The 22,406-nt window shown below is 37.7% G+C and overlaps 1 protein-coding gene across 1 annotated transcript in view; it reads left to right on the top strand.

Moving 5' to 3' along the window:
• Positions 1 to 20,543, top strand: part of LOC109069323 (NACHT, LRR and PYD domains-containing protein 3-like) — a 25,065-nt gene extending 4,522 nt beyond the window's left edge. The window contains 8 exon segments of the mRNA XM_042743068.1: positions 8,073 to 8,312; positions 10,885 to 12,678; positions 16,816 to 16,986; positions 17,167 to 17,337; positions 17,683 to 17,844; positions 19,703 to 19,749; positions 19,826 to 20,260; positions 20,263 to 20,543. Of these exon segments, the coding sequence (XP_042599002.1) occupies positions 8,073 to 8,312; positions 10,885 to 12,678; positions 16,816 to 16,986; positions 17,167 to 17,337; positions 17,683 to 17,844; positions 19,703 to 19,749; positions 19,826 to 20,260; positions 20,263 to 20,390 (3,148 nt within the window). The 3' untranslated portion in view covers positions 20,391 to 20,543.
• Positions 20,544 to 22,406: the final 1,863 nt, after the last annotated feature.

The raw sequence follows: 22,406 nt of genomic DNA on the forward strand, positions 1-22,406 counted from the left end.
AGGTACTTCATCTGAGACTTTCTGATTTCTGTCTATCGCTGCTGTTAGCAAGTTGTATGGGAAAAGACCAAATGAACTACACTTTTGTCATAAGCAAGCAGTAGGCAGCAGGCAAAACATGTATTAGTCTACCTACATCCTCTGACTAACATCAGACTGGCAAATTTGTGATCGTAAGATCCACGTGAAGCTAGCGTGAGACTTAAAAGAGACATTAGGTCCCCAGTGAACGGATAATTGAAAGTATAGTGTGTCCGGAATAATCAAATATCATAATTGATACATAATCAACCTTTGTGATCAGTTTTTAAATAGAAACATTGTCTAAATTCAGTGATAACATGAAATTGGAGTCAGATTGAACACGGAGCTAGAATAAATTTACACTAAATTCTGATAGATTCAGAAGCACAAGTAAAAGACTGAATACGCATTAAACCTTCGACCAGGCTGCTGGATTCTGCTATTTGGGCTGGCGGGTGGATCCTTACAGCTCATCATCTAAACACACTTGATTTCAAAGGTTAAAGTCTGTGGAGCTCATTTTATGCTCCATGTTGAAGAATAACTTTACCAAACTAACACCAAATCTAAACTTTCTATATTACAGTCAGTTTGACTGTGATTGCTCAATAGAGTTGAAGATGTGGACAAACTTAAGTCAGATTTAGTCTTTGTAGAGACTCAATGATCAGGAGAGTTTGAGAATTTCTCATAGTTATAGAGCTTGAATATATTCATTGATCAGCTTGTGTCTTGAGCTCAACATTATTTATAGGCTGATATTTATCCTCGGATTATGTATTTTCACTTGTTGCTGCCAAATCTTTAGCATCATTTAACAGAAAGCTATCATTAACAATTTAAATAAAGGTGCTGTATGTACGTTTTTGACTACTAAAGCATAAAAATACCATAATATGTTTGCAGATATTTAAGAAACATGCTAAGTTAACATACTTGTCTATCTAAAAACAATGCTACATTCAGTTATTCTCCTTTGAAAATGTGCGTTCCAGGCCAGAATGTTCGTCTTTGTTTTGGTTTGTGAAACCCGCCCACTGCCCAGTTTACCCAATTGTATTTCGGCACCCCATGTTGTCCTTTGAAAAAAAACAAAACACAATTCAATTCATCCACAAGTGTGCTCTTTCTTGTTGGTGTCTTCAATCAATCAACCAACCTGAGTCAACTCCAAGCCGGATGAGGAACAGCCTAAAAAAAAAAAAAAAAAAATATATATATATATTTTGAATTTGGACTGCAATACCTAGTTCAACCACTTAGTGTCAATACTACATACAGCACCTTTAACTATTAGAATATGATAATATATAAATATTGTAATTTTCAATAATTATATATTAATAATTCAATACTTATTGTAATCAATAATCAGTAAAGGTCTGTTTTCTTGTCTGTTCATCACTCAATATCACTGTTATTACTCAAAAACACTGTTTTTCTGTTAAAATTAAAACTAATGAAGGTGAAGTTGTGGGGCATCTTTTCCTAATTTCTCTAGAATCAGTCATGGCATGGTTTTTCTATTTCAAGGTCAAATGAGTATGTGACATTCACTGGATTTTCTGTCACCACTTATTAAAATAATGCAATGCAACAAAATTCTATATTCTCAATTAAAAAAAAAAAAAAAAAAAAAATATATATATATTACGTGACAGCTGAAGTATTGGTAATGTTAGACTTCAATATACATGTTAATCTATTCAGATTATAAATAAATGAACAGAGAACTTTACTAATGAAAAGGTACATCTCAAAAAATTTGAATATATTTTGTAATTTAATTCAAAAAAGCAAACTTTCTTATGTTCTAGATTCATTGCACACAAACTGAAATATTTCAAGTTTTTTGTTTAATTTTGATGGTTATGACTTACAGTTTAGGAAAATTAAAGCTTCAGTATCTCAAAAAATTAGAATATTCCATTTTGAGCTTGATTAGTTTATTATATAACAATTATATTTTATTATAACAACATAAGTGAAAGAGAAAATTATATTTCTCAATTGCGCAAATCCTTCATAAGGACATTTGAAAAACACACTTAAGAGAATCCAGTTAACTATTGCAATTACAACAGGAAACACACATTTTAAGGTGCAAAATCTCCACCTCCAACATTGCCAAAAGACAATAAACACAATTCTGCACAAAATATGACACTATAAGTTATCAGAACTTAAATAAATATACACTATATACATAAATGTGCCAAAAATATATACAATCAGATATATAAAAAATGTAACGAGCAGAGAGCAACAATAATATAAAATATTAAGAATAACATACAAATAAAATATAAAATAAATATTCTAAATAGCACAACTCCATCACACAACTGTGAAAACACACTAAAAAGAATCTAATTATTACACCATTGCGCTAAGAACAGAAAACACAAACTAAAATTAAACCTGACCTTTCTAGCCTTCCTTGATGCAAAATCATCAATGATGTCATCGTATGAAATCTGTTCCCCCTATTGAGTGACTGATACCCCCGCTCCCCGCTCCCCGCTCCCCTTTCCCCTTCTCACACAGCCAATTCCCCACACAGTGAAATGATAGATAATAGAAAACCGCTTCGCGGCGGCGGTGCAGAGGATTTTATTATTTTTTTTAACTGCTCATGCTGCCCCCATGTATCATGAAAAAATGCTGCCCCGGGCATCTGCCCGGTTAGCCTGTGCCAAAAACTGCTACTGATCAAGAGTCACCACGCTCAGACATCTTCAGAAAATGGGCTACAGCTGTCACATTCCTAGAACCAAGCCACTCCTGCTTGGTCAGTGGTCCACAGTCCTCTTTTCAGATGAAAGTAAATTTTGTATTTCATTTGGAAATCAAGGTCTGGAGTCTGGAGGAAGACTGGAGAGGCACAGAGTCCAAAGTCCAGTGTGAAGTTTCTGAAGTCAGAGATGATTTGGGGTGCCGTGACATCTGCTGGTGTTGGTTCATTGTGTTTTATCAAGCCATCAAGTCAATGCAGCCATCTACCAGGAGATTTTGGAGCACTTTATGCTTCCATCTGCTGACAAGCATTATGGAGATGCTGATTTCATTTTGCAGCAGAACTTTAGCACCTAAAGTATTACTGTGCTTGATTGGGCAGCCAACTCACCTGACCTAAACCTCACAGAGAATATATGGGGTATTGTGAAGAGGAAGATAAGTAACCTCTGAAAAACAATACAGAGGAGCTGAAGGCCGCTATCAAAGCAACCTGGGCTTCAGTAACACCTCAGCAGTGCCACAGGCTGATCACCTTCATGCCACGCCGCACTGAAGCAGTAATTCCCGCAAAAAGAGCCCCAACCAAGTATTGAGTGTATTATTAAACCTACTTTGGCGATCCTGAACATTTCTGTTTTGTAAATCTTTTTTTTTTTTTTGTGATTGATCTTTGAGAAAATTTTCAAATTTTCTGAGATACTGAATTTTTTAAGTTTCCTAAGTTGTAAGGCGTAACCATCACATTTAAAACAAAAAACTCTTGAAATATTTCAGTTTGTGTGCAATGAATCTAGAATATAAGAAAGTTTGTTTGTTTTTTATTCAATTACAAAAAATAAAGAGCTTTTCCATGATATTCAAATTTTTTAAGATGTACCTGTACAGTACAGTATATACCGTATTGATCCAAATTTAAGACGACCCTGATTATAAGACGAGCCCCCCTTTTTCCAGATGTACCTTTAGGAAAAAGCCTTTTTGAAAACTAAATCTTGTATTTTACTTAAAATATAAATTATTTTCATATTGCATATTTTTCCTATTTTAATTTTTGTTTTTAAAGTATGGTAAATACTGGTAAAATGTAGGCTACCAACCATCAAATTTTAAAATTTACACTTTTAGATATACCATAAAAATTTGGTATATTTTCCCATCTGAAAATATTCCCATCTGAATTATAGGCCTATAACATTTAATCTATCCATCTCATAGTAGCCTACCAAAAAAAATTCACAGAAGTGAGATCTTAGTCTTCAAATCTGGGTACTGTCTTACGTTTTAAAATCACTTACAGAGGATGTTTGTTCCCATCACGCTAACATGACAGTCGCAACTCATGCCGCTGTAAGCTTTTCTTTTTCTTTTGTTTTCACTTGTGATCTTTAAAACACACATTACATTACGTATTTCATGGCACACTTGTTTTACGTTTATTTGGCGCCACCCATTATTGTGGTTATATTACTGACATGTCAAAGTATAGACCCTGGATATAAGACGAACGCTTTTTTTTTTTTTTTTTTTTTTTTCAGATGTATTTCCAAGAAAAAAACATAATATTCGGGTCAATACGGTATGTTTCAATTTCTGTAAACTGCAACAAATGAGTTTACAATCTTACTTCATTCCTGCCTTTGATAGCCAGTCAAAACTTAACATTTAAGCTTTGATTGAAATGGATCTTAGTAGAAACACAGTGACTCCTTCAGCTCCCTATTCTGACAATTTCTCCCACAACCCTCATCCATCTGTGTGAATGGAGGTATGTTTACTCATTTCCAACACCTGGAAATTCACTCCTCTCTGCACTTACATTTTCTTTGAATATCATGCCATTACTGTTACTGATCCAGCCAAAATGAATCTAGTCACCTTGCATCCTCCAGGTCAAGACATGCTGCTGTCTTCTTTCCCAGGCCACACAAGAAATGAAACCCCCGCGACACATAAAGCAGGCAAACAAGTCAAACATCGAGCAGATGATATTCTAGTTCTTCTGGCCTTGTTCAACCTCACTAAAAAACAAACCCTGTGACACACAAAGCAGGCAAACAACTAGGCATCATCCTAACATGTAACTGTATCACTGACAAACACATTGTTACTCTATTAAATTTCTCTGTCACTTATTGCTCCAGTTCACTCTCTCTTCATGTTCACCAATGACTCCTCTGGTATCATTTCGCTGTAACCCTGGCTATCTCTCCTCTACACGCTTCTCCACTGTGGTGTCACATCTCTCCCAAACATTAACCACTTCTCTTCTCATGATGTCAGTGAAGATCACAATCCCATTCTTTGTTGTCAGTTCATCTAGGTATGGGTGATACTGTCGGAGTGCAAGAGGCAGCTTTGCCTGCCGATCTAGACTTCCCTGATGTATTATTCTCTAAATCTGCTACAGAGTTGGATCTGTGGCTGTGTGCTCTTTTAAACTGACAAGTCTTGATGATGAGGTGTGTTCTACAGACAATACCTCAAAATCAGTCTTTTCACTGGCTTGCACTTCTGTGTTCTTCATGGGGGCACGTGAAAGAGTATCGACCAGATATATTTGTTTTCCTTGTTTGTAACTTATCACAAAATCATACTTCTGGACTCTCATCATTGTTTGTAATCGTGCTGATAATCTGTTTCTATCTGTGTATATATAGTCATGAAACTTAGCACATGCAAATACCACTGCGAGAAGCTCCTTCTCAATTTGAGCATATAGTGTCTCAGTCTGTGTCAGTGTACGTGAGTCATATGCTATAGGAGCATTCCCTTGAAGGCATGCCGCACCAAGTCCAAACTGTGAAGCGTCATGTCAGTGTGACAGGCTTTTGGACATTGTAATATCTCAGAACTGGCAGGCTTGTGATGCACTCTTTCAGCTTGTTGAATGCATCTTGATGATGTTCAAACCAGCACCATTCAACATCTTTGTGAGTCAGCTCTCGTAAGGGTGCTGATAGGTCGCTGAAACTTGGAATGAATTTTCTAAGATAGCTAACCATCCCAAGAAAGCATTGTGTGCTACGTTATCTGGCACTTCCATCTCTGTGATTGCCTTCAAGGTGACATATCATGAAAATCTGACTTTTCAGAATATGAGCTGAATGCAGGCAGCGTACGCTCTTCTGTGTCAGCCGTGCTGCACAGATGCACTGTTTTCTTTCAAATCAAAGCTTAAATACACATAGAAAACATATCCTTGTGGTGCAGCTGACACAGAAAAGCGTACGCTGCCTGCTTTCAGCTCATAGTCTTCAAAATGGCACCAAGGTGATGCCAAGATACACAGAGGAGACAAACTGTTTAATAAAGTAGTATTTTTTTTTATTTTTTGCATAATGTTACGGTTGATCCACTGATGGCAGATGGACTTTTCTGACGATGCTTTTCATACTTTTCTGGACTTTGACAGTGTAATTTACTTGGCAGTCTATGGGACAGTCACAAGCCTCCCGGTTTTCATCCAAAATATCTTAAATTGTGTTCCAAAGACGAACTAAGCTTTTACAGATTGGAACGACATGGGGGTAAGTGATTAATGACAAAATTTTCATTTTGGGGTGGAGTAACCCTTTAATTTGTAAGTTTCCATGGAGCCATCATTTGATTTCACAAGCGACAATGGTGTACCAGCTCTAAATGCCATGGCTAAAGTTTGAGCAAAACTTGATAACTGTTCAGCCTATTTCAAGAACAGATGTCAAATTTCAAAAAGGTAAACAACTAGATAGGTAGAAATTTGGCATAAACAACTTTACTAATCTTAAAACCAATTTTGTTATAGGCATGCTGCAGTGAAGTTTATAGAATTAACCCAAATTCACACCCCAAAATTTAAAGTTTTGTCATGTTGTTCCAGACATGAGGGTGAGTATATATATATTGAAGAATGTTGGTAACCAAACGGGTGAAAGTAGCCATTGTCTTCCATAGTATTTTTCCTACTATGGAAGTCAAATACTGTCAACTGGCTGATTACCAATATTCTTCAGAATATCTTCTTTTTAGTTGAATAGAAAAAAGAAACTCAAACAGGTTTTGAACAACATGAGTAATTATGACAATTATAATTTTGGGTGAACTAACCCTTTAATGTTTAGCTAACAAATGTTCTTGGTTAAATAAACATAGGTTACATAAATAAGAGAACAAATATAATTCTATTTTGTGTTTGACTAACATTTTTTTTATATATATATATATATTTTAAATAGTAATTAATTATACATTGCATAGTGTTTTATCCATTTTTACATTTATTCCAAAATAAAAGCCTAACTAAAGGAACAATTTAAACAATATTTTAAAAACACTTTACAATAAGGTCTAATTAGTTAACATTATTTAACTACTTTAACATGAACTAAGAATGAACAATACTTCTACAGCATTTATTAATACAAGTATTTTCTTAGCGATATGCTATTTACTATATCTGCTGTATGTGCCGGATACGAACCCGCGTCGATCGCGTCAAAAATGACTCCTGAAGGCGATTTACCTGTTTATCATCTACGAAACTGAACCTAAAAAAACTGAAACAGAAATATTCAATACCGCTTTCCCGCAAGATCGATAAAATGATATCAGCTGCGCTTTCTCTCTCTCTCCTCTCCGACAGCGAGCTCACGTCACACACACCGCAGACCTACATAGCCACGCCTCCTGTCAATCACTCGGCACGTCACTGATGAGATGAGTAGCGTGCTAAATGATTTCGACAAACGATATTTTTGTCAAAACTATTAACAAACCCAAAAGTTTTAAAGCTTTTGAAAAAACATTCGGGGCTGGAGCCCCAGAAGCCAACACGTACCCAAACCACCCCCCCCCCCCACAACACCCCACCCAGTCCGCCCATGAATTATTAAAGAAAAAGCTTCTGAAAACATGCATTTGTGTTTTTGTATTTGGATTAGATGTGGACATGTTCAGAAATTAAGAAAACCGCTACACCTGAGCAGGAGATTTACATCGTTCTTCTCTCGTACAGGTAATAATATAAACCAGTTGAATCGGTTCATGTCAAAAGTGAAACTATTTCAAAAGACTCCATTTTGTGAAAGAAACAACACGAACTAAATCGTAATAGAAAATCTCAAACAAAATAAAACAAATCAAAATAAAAAAAAAAAGCTTACAATTCTACATTACTGGCAATTGGCAAACAAATGCGAACAGGTCAAAATAAGAAAACTCTGCTTTCTAGTGGCCATTAGTTCCACTTCCTCTTGTCCTTCCTTATATTCATGACTGCATTAGGGGCCCAGAGAAAAAACATATTACCAACATTTACAAAACTGATTCAGATTTTCAGTAAAGATGCATTTATTTTTGACGACTGTGGTCCTAAATGAAGTATATTTCTGTTGTGTGTGTTTCAGTAGTTCTGCCTCTAATGTGAGCCTCTATGAGTGGAGAAAGGAGGGGGTTACTGTTCAGAAACATAAAGCAGCATCTCCAGAAGCCAGCTGTGCATCTATGAAGAGATACAGATTCATGAATGACCCTCCTGAACTCAGTGATGGAGCAGTGACCTCTGACTCCGAGTGAGTATCAGTGTGAAGCAGTCCGTACTTCATTCAGTTGCATCATTTGTTCTTAAAGGGATAGTTCAAACAAAAATTACAATTCTGTCATTAATTACTCACCCCCATGTTGTTCCAAACCTGTAAGACCTTCGTTTATTTTCGGAACACAAATTAAGATATTTTTGAAGTACATCTTGATTGAGTCATTTGAATCAATTATTTATAAATTACATGTGATTTCTTTTAGTTGTCTAATGTGTTTTCTTCAGAATCATGGGAGAAACACAAACTCCACTGAAGAAAAAAAAAAAATCTAAACAGAAACAAAAAAATTAAATTTTACATACAAAAAAAACATAAATAAAAGAATCCATTATGTTTTTTATGTAGCCTGTTGATTTTTGTTCATGCTATTCAGCTACAATAAATGGTTTGCAAAAAAGCGACACTGGATAGATGTTTGATATCATTATTTAATCACACTGGAATTGAAACTGGGAATCGAAAAGAATTGGAATTGATAAGCGGAATCGGAATTGATCTAAATCAAACGATACCCAACCCTAAGCATGCTGATCCTTCATGCTAGAGAGCAGCAAGGGACTATTTTATTAAAAAATGTATCTCTGAAAATATAGAGAAGTGATGGCCATGGCCAAAAAATCGGCCCCCTTGGTAAATATGATCAAAGAAGGCTGTAAAAAATTAATCTGCATTGTTAATCCTTTTGATCTTTTATTTTTTTTTAAAAATCACAAAAATCTAACCTTTCCTTGGATAATAAGAATTTTAAATGGGGGAAAATGTCATTATGAAATAAATGTTTTTCTCTAATACACGTTGGCCACAATTAATGGTACCCTTTTATTCAATACTTTTTGAAACCTCCATTTGCCAGTTTAACAGCTCTAAATGTTCTCCTACAATGCCTGATGAGGTTAGAGAACACCTGACAAGAGATCAGAGACCATTCCTTCATCCAGAATCTCTCCTGACCCTTTAGATTCCCAGCTCCATGTTGGTGCTTCTTCTCTTCAGTTCACCACACTCATTTTCTATAGGGTTCAGGTCAGAGCACTGGGATGGTCATAGCAGAAGCTTGGTTTTGTGCTCAGTGACCCATTTTTGTGTTGTTTTTGAGGTTTGTGTTTGGATTATTGTACGGTTGGAAGATCCAAACATGGCCCGTTATAAGAGTCAGTCACTTAGTGATTTTTTTTTTTTTATCTGTTGGTATTTGATAGAATCCATGATGCCATGTATCTAAACAAGATGTCCAGGACCTCCAGCAGAAATATAGGCCCACAACATCAAAAATACAGCAGTATATTTCATTGTACACATGGGGTACTTTTTATCCCTGTGTTCACCAAACCCATCTTGAGTGTTTGATGCTAAAAAGCTCTTTTTTTTTTTTTTTTTTTTTTTTTTTTTTTTTTTTTTTGTTTCATCTGTCCATAGAAGCCATTCCCATTTAAAATTCCAGTCATGGCTGATAACTGAATATGCTGGAGTTTGTTTTTGGATGAGCTAGGAGAATTTTTCTTGTAACCTTCCTAAACAACATGCATTGATGTAGGTTCTGTTTGACAATTTTTTTTTTTTTTTAAAGTTTTTCTGACCCAGAGACTCAACTTTTTTCTGCAATTCTCCAGCTGTGGTCCTTGGAGAGTCTTTAGTCACTCAAACTCTCCTTCTCACTGTGCATTAGGATGATATAGATACACGCCCTCTTCCACGCGGATTTATAACATTTTCTGTTGATTGGAAATTATTAATTATTGCCCTGATGGTGGAAATGGGAATTTTCACTGCTCTAGCTCTTTTCTTAAAGCCACTTCACCAATTTGTGAAGCTCAATTATCTTTTGCTGCACATCAGAAATATATTCTTTGGTTTTTCTCATTGTGATGGATGATCAAGGGCATTTGGGCTTTGTTTTTCCTCATATTTATATTTCTGTGAAACAGGAAGCCTTGGATGGATAATTTCATGTTCATAATCACCCTGGAGTGCTCATAATTGTGAATTTGAATGGGAATATACTTCTTAAAAATTTCAGCATCTGTATGGTAAACACAACATCACATAATCCATTAGCTCTTTAATATGATACAGTCAGCCTGCCATTAAATTCCAATCATTATTCCTGGTCAGAGGTTCAGCATCTGTATGGTAAACATAACAGCAGCTACAGATGTTCTGAATCTGAAATAAGTTTGTTAAACTGACACCAAGTATGGAAAAAAAAATTAGATCTTGGATTTTGGCCATTTAGACGAGTAAAGAGTAACTATAATAACTGAAATTTGTAATATGCACTGTGCAGGTTTTTTTTTATACTGTTTAAACATACACTGTAATTGTATTGTTTTCCTGTCGTGTCAACAGTATATTTCAATATTAATATAAAATAATTAGTAATGGTTTTAATAAAAATTTTGAACTTGAATGTTTAGAGCCAATTCGATTTTTTTTTAGCTTTACATTCTCATAATCACTCAAATGTGTATTAATAAACTTTCTCTAATAGTTTACTAATGACTTTGTTGAATTGAATTTTTTCATTTTCATTTTACTGTTTCTGCAGAGTGAAAAGAGTCAAAGACCAGCACAAAACCAACATGAAGAACAAGTATGAGAGATTATTTGAGGGAATCATACGACAAGGGAATCAAACCCTCCTGAACAGGATCTACACACAGCTCTACATCATAGAGGGAGAGAGTGAAGGAGTGAATGAAGAACATGAGGTTTTACAGATGGAGAAAACACCCAGAAAACAAGACACTCCAATCTACTGCAATGACATCTTTAAACCCTTACATCAACCAGGACGTGAGGAGAAAGATGAAATCAAGACTGTTCTTACTAAAGGCATCGCTGGAATTGGAAAAACCGTCTCCGTGCAGAAGTTCATTCTAGACTGGACCGACGGAAAAGCCAATCAGGATGTAGATTTCATGTTTGTTCTTCCATTTCGAGAGCTGAACTTGATTAAAGATCATCAGTACAGTCTTCACAGACTTCTGCTGGACTTTCATCCTGAACTTCAAGATCTGGAATCAAAGATTTATGAAGAGTGTAAAGCTGTGTTCATTTTTGATGGTCTGGATGAGAGCAGAATTACACTGGTGTTTTCAGACAGACAGAAAGTTTGTGATGTGAATGAGTCTTCATCAGTGGGTGTGTTGATGTCAAACCTCATCAGAGGAGAGCTGCTTCCCTCTGCTCTCATCTGGATCACCTCCAGACCAGCAGCAGCCAATCAGATCCCCTCAAAATACATCAACCGTGTGACAGAAATTCAGGGATTCAATGAGCCTCAGAAGGAGGAATATTTCAGGAAGAGAATCAGTGATGAGCATCAAGCCAACAGAATCATCTCACACATTAGAAGATCAAGAAGCCTCCACATCATGTGTCACATCCCCGTATTCTGCTGGATCTCAGCCACTGTGCTTCAAAACCTCCTGAAACAAGACGACAGTGCAAAAATCCCTCAAACTCTGACTGAAATGTACATCCACTTCCTTCTGACTCAAATCAACATGAGGAATCAGAAGTATGATGAGAGAGATCCAGAGAAACTTCTGAAGTCCAACAGAGACGTGATTGTGAAACTTGCTAAACTGGCTTTCAAACAGCTGATGAAGGGCAATGTGATGTTCTATGAGGAGGACCTGATTGGGAGCGGCATAGATGCCACTGACGTCTCAGTGTATTCTGGGATTTGCACTGAGATCTTTAAGGAGGAATCTGTGATTCATCAGAGGAAAGTCTACTGCTTCATTCATCTGAGCTTTCAAGAGTTTCTAGCTGCTTTCTATGAGTTTTATTCCCACATAGCCAAGAAAATGAAATTACAGAAGTCATTTCTGGATTATCAATCTCAGTTGTACAGTCAGGAATTCTCTTTATACGAGCCAATACAAACAGCAGTTAATAACTCCTTGCAGAGTAAAAATGGACAACTGGATCTTTTCCTGCGGTTCCTGCTGGGCATCTCACTGGAGTCCAATCAGAGACTCTTACAGGATCTACTGACACACACAGTGAACAGCTCAGAGACAATCAAGAGAATCACACAGTACATTAAAGCCACAATCAAGTCTGATGAAGGTCTCTCAGCTGACAGATGCATCAATCTGTTTCTCTGTCTGCTGGAAATGAAGGATCAGACTCTGTACAGAGAGATTCAGAAGTTTGTGAAATCAAAGACTCGTTCAGTCAATCAACTCTCTCCTGGTCACTGCTCAACAATCGCCTACATGCTTCGGATATCAAAGAAGGTGCTGGATGAGTTTGATCTGAAGAAATACAACACATCAGATGAGGGTAGGAGGAGACTGATACCAGCTGTAGTGAACTGCAGAAAAGCTTTGTGAGTATTAATTTAAGGTAGATAAAAAAACTGAATGTGTCTTTTGTTAAGACACAGTAACATTGAAATTTCTACAAATCATGACACTTTGACATGAAAAGAATTTTAAAGTAAGTCAAAAGTTGTTTGAAGTGGACAAAACTCTAATGTTAGAAGTGTTAGTTCCTTACAAATAACATGTTACCAGTCTGACTCATGAGCATGTGCAGGTTTAGATATTTATTATAAAATGACTAAAAATTTCCCCTACACCTCCAGTGCTACTTATACTTTATACCTGGGTGGCAAATCCTGTTCCTGGAGATTTACATACCAGAGTTTAGTTACAACCATAGGCATAATTTATAGGTGGGAGATGTCCCACCACTTTGTGAAAGAAACTGATAAAACAGGCCTGGCATACGGAAGTCTTATAATGCAGTAACACAAGTAAAAGCATTTTTAACCCATTATTCATCATAATTTAATTCATTTATGTAGCAAAAAATAAATTTGCGCCAATCAGACAGGCATGGTCTGTAAACCTCATGCTCATACTAGGATTTATTGACAATAAACAGCGTATATATGTTTACACAGCTCTGGACTGTATGCACTCTTTTACTTTGAGATAGAAGAGATGAAGTAAACTTTCCATTTACACATTTAGAATAAATATACAACTCTAAAGAATTAAGTTAAGCACACAAAATACCAGGGGCAGCGTTTCCTCTAGGATTTTTCCCAGCTGTGGTGGCAGATCTATTTCCCATTTTCACCACGCCCCCTCCCCACCCAAGAATCACGTGCAATCAAACTCAGAATCAAATTGATTTGATTTTAACTAAAAAAAGACAAGTTAACAGTAAGTGTAAGCAATAGTAAGTGCTGTCAAACGATTAATTGCATCCATTATAAAAGTTTTTGTTTACATAATATGTGTGTGCTGTGTATATTTATTTTGTATATATAAATACACAGACATGCACATATATATATTGTAAATATTTACATGCATATATCTATATTATATATAAATATATTTAAAATATAAACATAACATATTCATCATAAATATATACATGTCACGGAACGGGTGTGCCAAATAAGGCGCACGTTGCAGTAGAAATCCAAATAAACATCTTTTAATGATAAATCCACAAAAGAAACAGAAGGAATCCAAGGGTAAGGTGTAGCACAACACATCGACACAACTAATAGCAGACAAAGAACCAGGGGAGAACACAGGACTTAAGTACTAGGAGACATATAGAGATTATTAACATAGGTGGAACCAAATTAACTAATCAGGGCAACTCAGTAAAGCTAGGTCATAGAGGAGGCCCATGGTGGAGTCGACGGAGGGAGGAGCCATGCTGGACTTTAACAGGAAACACCAGGGGGCCGACTGATGGAGATGACGCCGGTGGATTAGGAGGCCAGGTCGGAGAAAAGCAGCGGCAGAACCAGGGTGACACAGAGGATCCGGAGGGCCTAGGCATCTGAGTTGGAGGCAGGGATCTGGGATGCCGTTGCGGAGCCGGAGCGACAGAGGACAAAGGTGGAGCCGGAGGAAAGGAGGAGGCTGACAGAGCCAGAGGGACGGAGTGACGAGGCAAGCTGGAGGAGTGGAATCCCGAGACAGGGGATCCTCACGTCTAGGCGGAGTTGAAGTCTGGAAGTCCTGAGGCAGATCAGAGCGATGGTGCTGACTGAAGTTGAGCTGAGGGACTGACAGGCACCAACGGAGATAGGGCTGAAGAACCGGCTGGTATTAGAGGAGGTGGTAGAGGGAGGGAGCTTAGGAGTAACAGGGAGTTTAGGAGATACAGAAGAGCTAGATGGAGCCAGTGGAGGCTCTGGAGAGCTGGACAGAACCAGCAGGGGCTCTGGAGACAATAGGGAGAAACCAGAATTCCTCCTCATTCAAACAGTTCAGAGTCCAGTAACAGCTCACCCTCAGTGGTGAGAGTGTTGATGGGATTATCTTCTATACCCTCAATCTCCACAATTATTCCCACAACGCACAGTGTTGCCAGCTCTCGAGCCCTAGCTCTGGGGTGATGATTGGCTCTGTAGCTTTAAATGGCGCTGGCTCTTTAATCGTGGCAGGCATGGGCTCAGCAGCTGAGGAAGCCTCTTACGAACATTCTGTGCAGCGTGATGGTGATGACTGGCTGGGCTCTGGATCTGGAGTGGGGCTTGAGTGGTCCTCAGTGGGGCAGACGATAAAAAAACAGTCCATTATTCTACAGCACCCACTCCACACAAGCGGCAAAATTCTCCTTTGGACCATCCGCTGGCATGCATGCCTTACACTGCTTACAAGTACGGGAAGAGAGAAAGGCATGCCAGATCAATAAGGTCCCTGGTTAAATAACTCTAGATTATTTATATAGTTGTATTACTGTATATTTATATAGTCTTCACAGTAATGACAGATAGCAGTAGGTTTACTTATTAGGCTTTTTAAGACCATGCATGGATCTAATATACTGTTACTGTCACGATCAGCTACCGTGAGGAGCACAGAGCAAGGAACGAGGAGATGTGGAATAGACTTTCAAACAGACTTTACTTAACATCAATGGAATCAGGAACACATACGTAGCGGGGATAGACAAACAATACCGGACGAGGAAATTAGGAATCAAACTCACATTAAATACACTTGACTTGACAAGACACACCTGGCAGCAATAAACAATGGGAAAACTAGGTCAGGGCAGGCAGATGGAGACAACTGTGACAACTGCCGTCTTTTAACCTCTCTCACTGTACGACATAAGACAACCGATAGGAGCCATGATCACAGAAATCGCCACAATTGCTTCACGATGCCAATCTTTTGTCTGGGACAGCTGAAATTTGTGCAGTGTATCTCGGGCTTCAGACAAACTTATGCCAATGGCTCAAGCACTGCTTCACCCCACCTGTCTGTAATTATCAAGTGCTCCTGAAGATCTTAATTAGCTGGTTCAGATGTGTTTGGTCAGGGTTGGAGCTCAACTTTGCAAGAACAGGAGTGGGCACCTACGATTTATGCAAGTGTTTGCCAACCCACCGATCACATTTGATTGGTAGATCTTTATTACTGTCCCAGTAGCTCCCAAAAATGTCCGAAGAATACACTCACCCCCCTAAATCTCACTCCCATCCGGGTCATGGCACCAATGTAACTCCTCCAGTCACTGGCATGTGAGGTGGCACACTAACAAGGACGCTAAGGACCATAGCCTCTAGCGTCAGTCACTAGTGCGCCTCTTGAGATCAGGGGAGTGAGGTTTTACCTGCAGTGCATTTATCAGCTGGCCTCCGTTACACAGAGATGCATGTAATCCCACAGTCAGAAATAGCACAACGTTTGGACACATTTTAATTTTATTATTGGTTATAAACCAATTAGAGGTGCTGTATTGTCTTATTTTGTTATTAAGGAAATAGTATTTGTGTTCCAAAAACATTACTCAGTAAATGGGCAGAAATAAAATAAAAATAACAGTCCGAATTAAGTAAATTAAAATCTAAACCAGAAACCTATGTAAGAAAAAATGACTAGGACATTGAAGATCTCAATGAAGATGTTTATTGCAGCATAGCACTGATTAAATACATGTTGCATCTTGGGTTCAACGGAGTTCGAATGAACCCCGAACATCCTATGCTCAAAACTACTAAACAGTTTACTACCATTAATGTAAATGAAGTTGCTCCTGTAGTAACAGTTGTGGTCTGTATGTTAATGAATTTCTGACACCCCTTTGTCTGAAATAGTTCTCGGTGTCCCACTCCCATTCTACAATTGGTCACCTTTTGCTCAGGATGTGATCATCCCAAATGGTCAAGAAACAACATAACTGTTGACTTTCTTCTTCTCTATAATAATTAAGCCATTTTGGGAAATGAGCATGATCAAACATATATTGTGAAGTGGAATCTGGGTCGGGGCAGACTATAGATTCTTACACCTAGAACACATGAATTGTGTCAGTGCATCAAAAGACAGAAATAGCGCTAAACTGTAAAGATAAATGATATTAATTTGAATGATAAAGTACATTATTGCTTTATGTACAAGAACAACGACTGAGAACACAGAAATATTATTTTAACCAACCATGTCCTTTTAATTGAGCCATATTTCATTCTGTGTTACAGATTTGCTTGCTGTAATCTCACTGGTCTGTGCTGTAAAAATTTGTCTTCATCTCTACAATCATCAAACTCACTGAGAGAGCTGGACCTGAGTCACAATGACCTGCAGGATTTAGGAGTGAAGCTTCTCTCTGATGGACTGAAGAGTTCACACTGTAAACTCAACATACTGAGGTTTGGTATTTTGTGTAGATGTAATTTTGTCCAGACAATAAATTGGCATATAAGACTTTGTTAGATGCTTTTCATACAGTAGTATTTTTCAGTAGCTAGTATGAGACAAAGTGGGAAAATATTCAGGAATCACATGTTTAGAGAAGATACATCAGTGTATATGTACTTTGTTCTGTTCAGATTGACCAGCTGTAATCTCACTGATCAGTGTTGTGAAAGTTTTGCTTCTTCTCTACAATCATTAAACTCACTGAGAGAGCTGGACCTGAGTAACAATGACCTGCAGGATTCAGGAGTGAAGCTTCTGTCTGATGGACTGATGAGCTCACACTGTCAACTCAACATACTGAGGTAAGAAAAACATAAATATTCAATTGATTAAACAATTAAAGATGCCCTCTACTCTGCTCCTTATTTCCTGAGTGTTTATTATATATCAACAGACCACAGTGTGTCTGAAGACTTTGTGGTTTGTATTTGCTTTAGTCTGTTGTCTTTGAAAATTATTTATTCGCTTATCAAAATGTCAAAATTGTGAGGAGTGGAGATGAACAAAAACTGTTAATAGATCAATTCTGTTCCATCAACATAGAACCAATAGTTTTTACAGGTTACAGGAATCTTTACACTGTGTGTGGAGCAGTTAAAGGTGATCTCCAGTCCCAGATGATGTGATGTTTGTGTGTGTGTTTGTAGATTATCTGGCTGTATGGTGACAGAGGAAGGCTGCTGTTTTCTGGCTTCAGCTCTGAGTTCAAACCCCTCACACCTGAGAGAGCTGGATCTGAGCTACAATCACCCAGGACAATCATTAGTCAAGCTGCTCTCTGATCCAAACTACAGACTGGACAAACTCAAGTATGTTCAACACTAACAATCATCCTGTCATGTGTTTGTACATGTGTACACTATAAAATCACTGAAAACTCATATGTACATAGATCTCTGCATACAGAACAGAAAATAGGGATGTGTCTTGAACTCTGTGACTGAAGATGGTATTGATTCAGCTCAACAGCTGCTTGTAAGTTTGTAGCTGATCTAGAGTAAATTCTCATTACTGTCAGAGCCGTAAAGCAAAAACTGATCCAATATACACAATCAGAGATCAAAATCTAAGGGTGTACTCACATTAGGCCCAGTTGCGACTGCACCCACCAGCCTGCACTCCAGAGCATGCTTACATCATTGCGATCCAACTTTTGTTTTGAAGAAAACAGCAAGAAAGGCACTTTCGCTTATAGATTTGATTATTTGAGATGTAGAGATTTTCATTTAATTGTGCTCATTTATTAGAACATTGTTAAAAAGGCAGATGATATTGATGAAGGAATTGGCAGCTTTACTCACTATAATTACTGTCAATTATATTAATAAGTTGACAATTACATAAATAATGCGAGAACCATACCTGTCATGAACCTAAATATGTTTAAATAGGGCTGGGGGATAAAACGATGATAATTGTCATGATATAATTTTCCTTGATAAAAGGATAACAAGAGTTTGATAAATGTTCAATAATATTGTTTATGTGGCAAAAGTGTAACGAAACGGCGCTACTCATTTGAACTTTGTAACACGCACCAATTATCCGCTTGGCACAAAATTAAAAAATGTCAGCACAGTGCAAGCTTACTAGAGCAGATGCATTTACTCTCTGATACTGTAAGTCTCTGTCACTGGAGCACTAATCATCACTGTGAGATCCAGTGTGAAGCGTGTGAATTCAGCAAAGAACACAAATGACTTGGTGATTAAAACTGGTTTAAAGCCGGATGAAACAGTGCTGACAAACTGGAGAAACACTGTGTGCAACCATACAGCCAGAAGGCTTTTCAATCTACAAAGCACCATCATTTACCATGGATTTACTGTAGTAACACTAACTGCACCATGGTATTATTCAATAAATGTGGGATATTGAATTTGCATTTATACTAAATGTATTTAGATGATTTTCATACAGATACCTAGAAACCAAATAGTTATATTTTATCATGGTATTGAGGTGCTTTATGTGTGGTTTTAACTGTTTTTATCATGATCTAAATGTATGATATTATGGAAGACCAATGGTTAATTTTAATTAAACTCAAACTGTTTTACCCTTCTAACTAATTTCCCCCCTCACTGGGAGTTGAATTGACAGACAGGAGAGTTAGATTAATGTCGGTGTACTTGCAATTGAAAAAATGGTGTGTATTGATGCATTTCCGCAGTTGAAACAAGATACCTTCTGAAGTTCATTCTTGTTTATTTCATGCTATAACAAGTACAGAGGAAGGGATGATCAAGACACTCAAGCGACCTGTCACGAAACATTAAAGAGCCACAAAAGACCCTTCACTTTGCAAACTGTCAATTAACCACATTAGTCAAACACACCAGACTTTGGGGGGTCAAACGTACTTGGGCACATTTGGATCGCTTAGTGCGATCCCCTAAATGAGAAGAAATTGTTTCACACCATGATACTCAATAAATCAGATCAGCTCTGTGCAGCTGAACAGAAAGAGATTTCTGCAGTTAGTAGATGAATATCAGTTATTGATTAAAACTCACACTACAGAATGTACAGATGATCAGTGAAGGTAAAGGTGAGTCTGTAGCTCAAGGTTTGAGGATTTTTTGAGTGTTGAATGGAATAATGCAGTTCAGTAGTCTGACCTGCTGTATGAAGAGAATGCTACTATTTGTGCACCTTTTTTTATAGTGTGGATCACGGAGGAGAGATCAGGATTACCACAGGACCACAGAAATGTATGTCAGACACAAACACACCCTGATCATCATTTTGTTGTGTTATAAATGTTATAATTACTCATTTTGTGTTCAGATGCATGTGATCTCACACTGGATCCAAACACAGCAAACACTCATCTCATTCTTTCTGAGAGGAACAGAAAGACAACATATGTGAGAGAGAAGCAGCCGTATCCTGATCATCCAGACAGATTTGATGAATGTCTTCAAGTTCTGTGTAGAGAGAGTCTGTTTGGACGCTGTTACTGGGAGGCTGAATGGAGCGGGAATCTTTGTATATCAGTGACGTATACAGGAATCCACAGGAAAGAATGGAGGAATGACTGTAGGTTTGGATACAGTGAAAAGTCCTGGAGTCTGAACTGCTCTAATGACAGTTTGTTTGTCATACACAATAATAAGAGCAGAAATATATCAGTCCCTTCACATCGCTCTAACAGAGTAGGAGTGTATCTGGACTGGTCTGCTGGCACTCTGTCCTTCTACAGCGTCTCTGACCACACACACACCACTTACACACATTCAACACCACATTCACTGAACCCCTCTATGCTGGATTTGGATTTGATTATGGTTCCTCAGTGTCTCTGTGTGAGATTGAACAGCTTCCTGTAAGAAACAACCAAGACACACAGTAAAGAAACACACTCACATAATGTTTTTCTTTAACTCACATAGCTGTAAACTCTTTCTCTCTTCTAATCTTAAAGGGGTCATATGATGCGATTCCAATTTTTCCTTTCTCTTTGGAGTGTTACAAGCTCTTGGTGCATAAAGAAGATCTGCAAAGTCTCAAATCCAAAGAGAAATAATTTGTAAAAGTTAAGTCAACCACTCCTACCTAAAATGGCTCATTCTAACACGCCCCACATCTCTACGTCAGTATGTGGGCAGATTTGCATAACATCACCCAAATGTTCACGCAAAGAAAGAAGGCGTTACTTTGATTCTCGCTGTTGCCACCGCCGCCATGCTGTGGAGACGCTGTTTTGTTGCAAAAGTGAAAATACTTTGTTTGGCCTTCCAAAAGAGGACACAACTAGAAATCAGTGGTTAAGTTGTATTTACAACACTGCTCCAGAACAGTTCAATCCAAATATTCAGATGTGTGCAGCGCATTTTATGGAATTCCTGAATTCCTGATTCTGGGAGCGAAGACTACAATGCCGGCTGTTCAGACTCACAGTCTGTAAGTAGGTTTACATATGTAAAGGATTTGCCACTGATGATTCAAACGTGAGTTTTGAGCAGTGTAGAGAGTAGTGCTTGTTGTTTGTCCTTTCTCCGATCACAAATGCAGACATGGTTTATGTTTACGAAGCGAGATGCAACGACAAGGGGCGTAACATTTCCGTCACACGCTTGAAGTATTCGGCCAATCACAACGCACTGGATAGCTGGCCAATCAGAGCACACCTCGCTTTTCAGACAGATGAGCTTTGTCAAAAATGGGAAGGCGGGGCATAGAGGAGAAACAATAATGTACAGTATGTGGAAAATGAGTTTTTTGAACCGTAAACCGCATAAAGCGGGGGAAGTCGTGGCCTAATGGTTAGAGAGTTTGACTCCTAACCCTAAGGTTGTGGGTTCGAGTCTCGGGCCGGCAATACCATGACTGAGGTGTCCTTGAGCAAGGCACCGAACCCCCAACTGCTCCCCGGGTGCCGCAGCATAAATGATGTCCACTGCTCCGGGTGTGTGTGTTCACGATGTGTGTGTGTGTTCACTGCTGTGTGTGTGTGTGCACTTTGGATGGGTTAAATGTAGAGCATGAATTCTGAGTATGGGTCACCATACTTGGCTGTATGTCACGTCACATCACTTTCATAAACACATTTCATTACAGCAAATACACAAAATGATGTTCTTTTTTAGCAACATCATGACCCCTTTAATTTCAGTGTGTATATAGAAACACACACACATTGACTACAGTCTAAATGAGACACTACAGACTTCTATTTAAATACAATAAAAACATTCTAAACAAGATCAACATCATTCTTACCTATTTTCTCTGAGCGCCACCTGGAGGAAGATTTAGTTTCTCACTCACAGGAAGCTGTTCTTGGCCACTGCTTGCTTTGTTACTATGTGGTAATTGAATGGCGGTCAGAGCTCATCTTCTAAACACACTTCATCACAAATGTGGAAGGTCGACGTCTCTTTCTGATCACTCATTCTCAACTGTCTGTTTTTCAATCACAGTCAAACTGATTGTTCAATAGAGTTGAAGATGTGGATCAAACTCATTTCACATTTAGTGTTTGTAGAGACTCGGTGATCAGGAATGTTTGGGAATCTCTCATAGTTGCTTGAATACATTCAATAATCAGCTTGTATATTGAGCTTAATATTATTATAGGCTGATATTTTATCCTCAAATTATTTTAACCTGTTGATTTCTAATTCTAGGTCATTTAATAGAAATGTATCACTGACCATATAATTAACTGTCATAAATTTGTCATTTTCAATCAATAAAATTTTATTTTCTAACATTTTTTCCATGTGTGTTCATTCAGAATGGGTCTGCTAAATAACACTTAGATAACAGTAGTGGAATAATTATTATAGATTATAAGATTTAGAAATGTTGCTGTTGAATTTAAATGATTTTATTAAAAAAAGTATTGATTGAATGTTTTCTTATT

This window comes from Cyprinus carpio, chromosome B17 (genome assembly GCF_018340385.1).
Source record: "Cyprinus carpio isolate SPL01 chromosome B17, ASM1834038v1, whole genome shotgun sequence".
NCBI classification, from domain to species: Eukaryota; Metazoa; Chordata; class Actinopteri; order Cypriniformes; family Cyprinidae; genus Cyprinus; species Cyprinus carpio.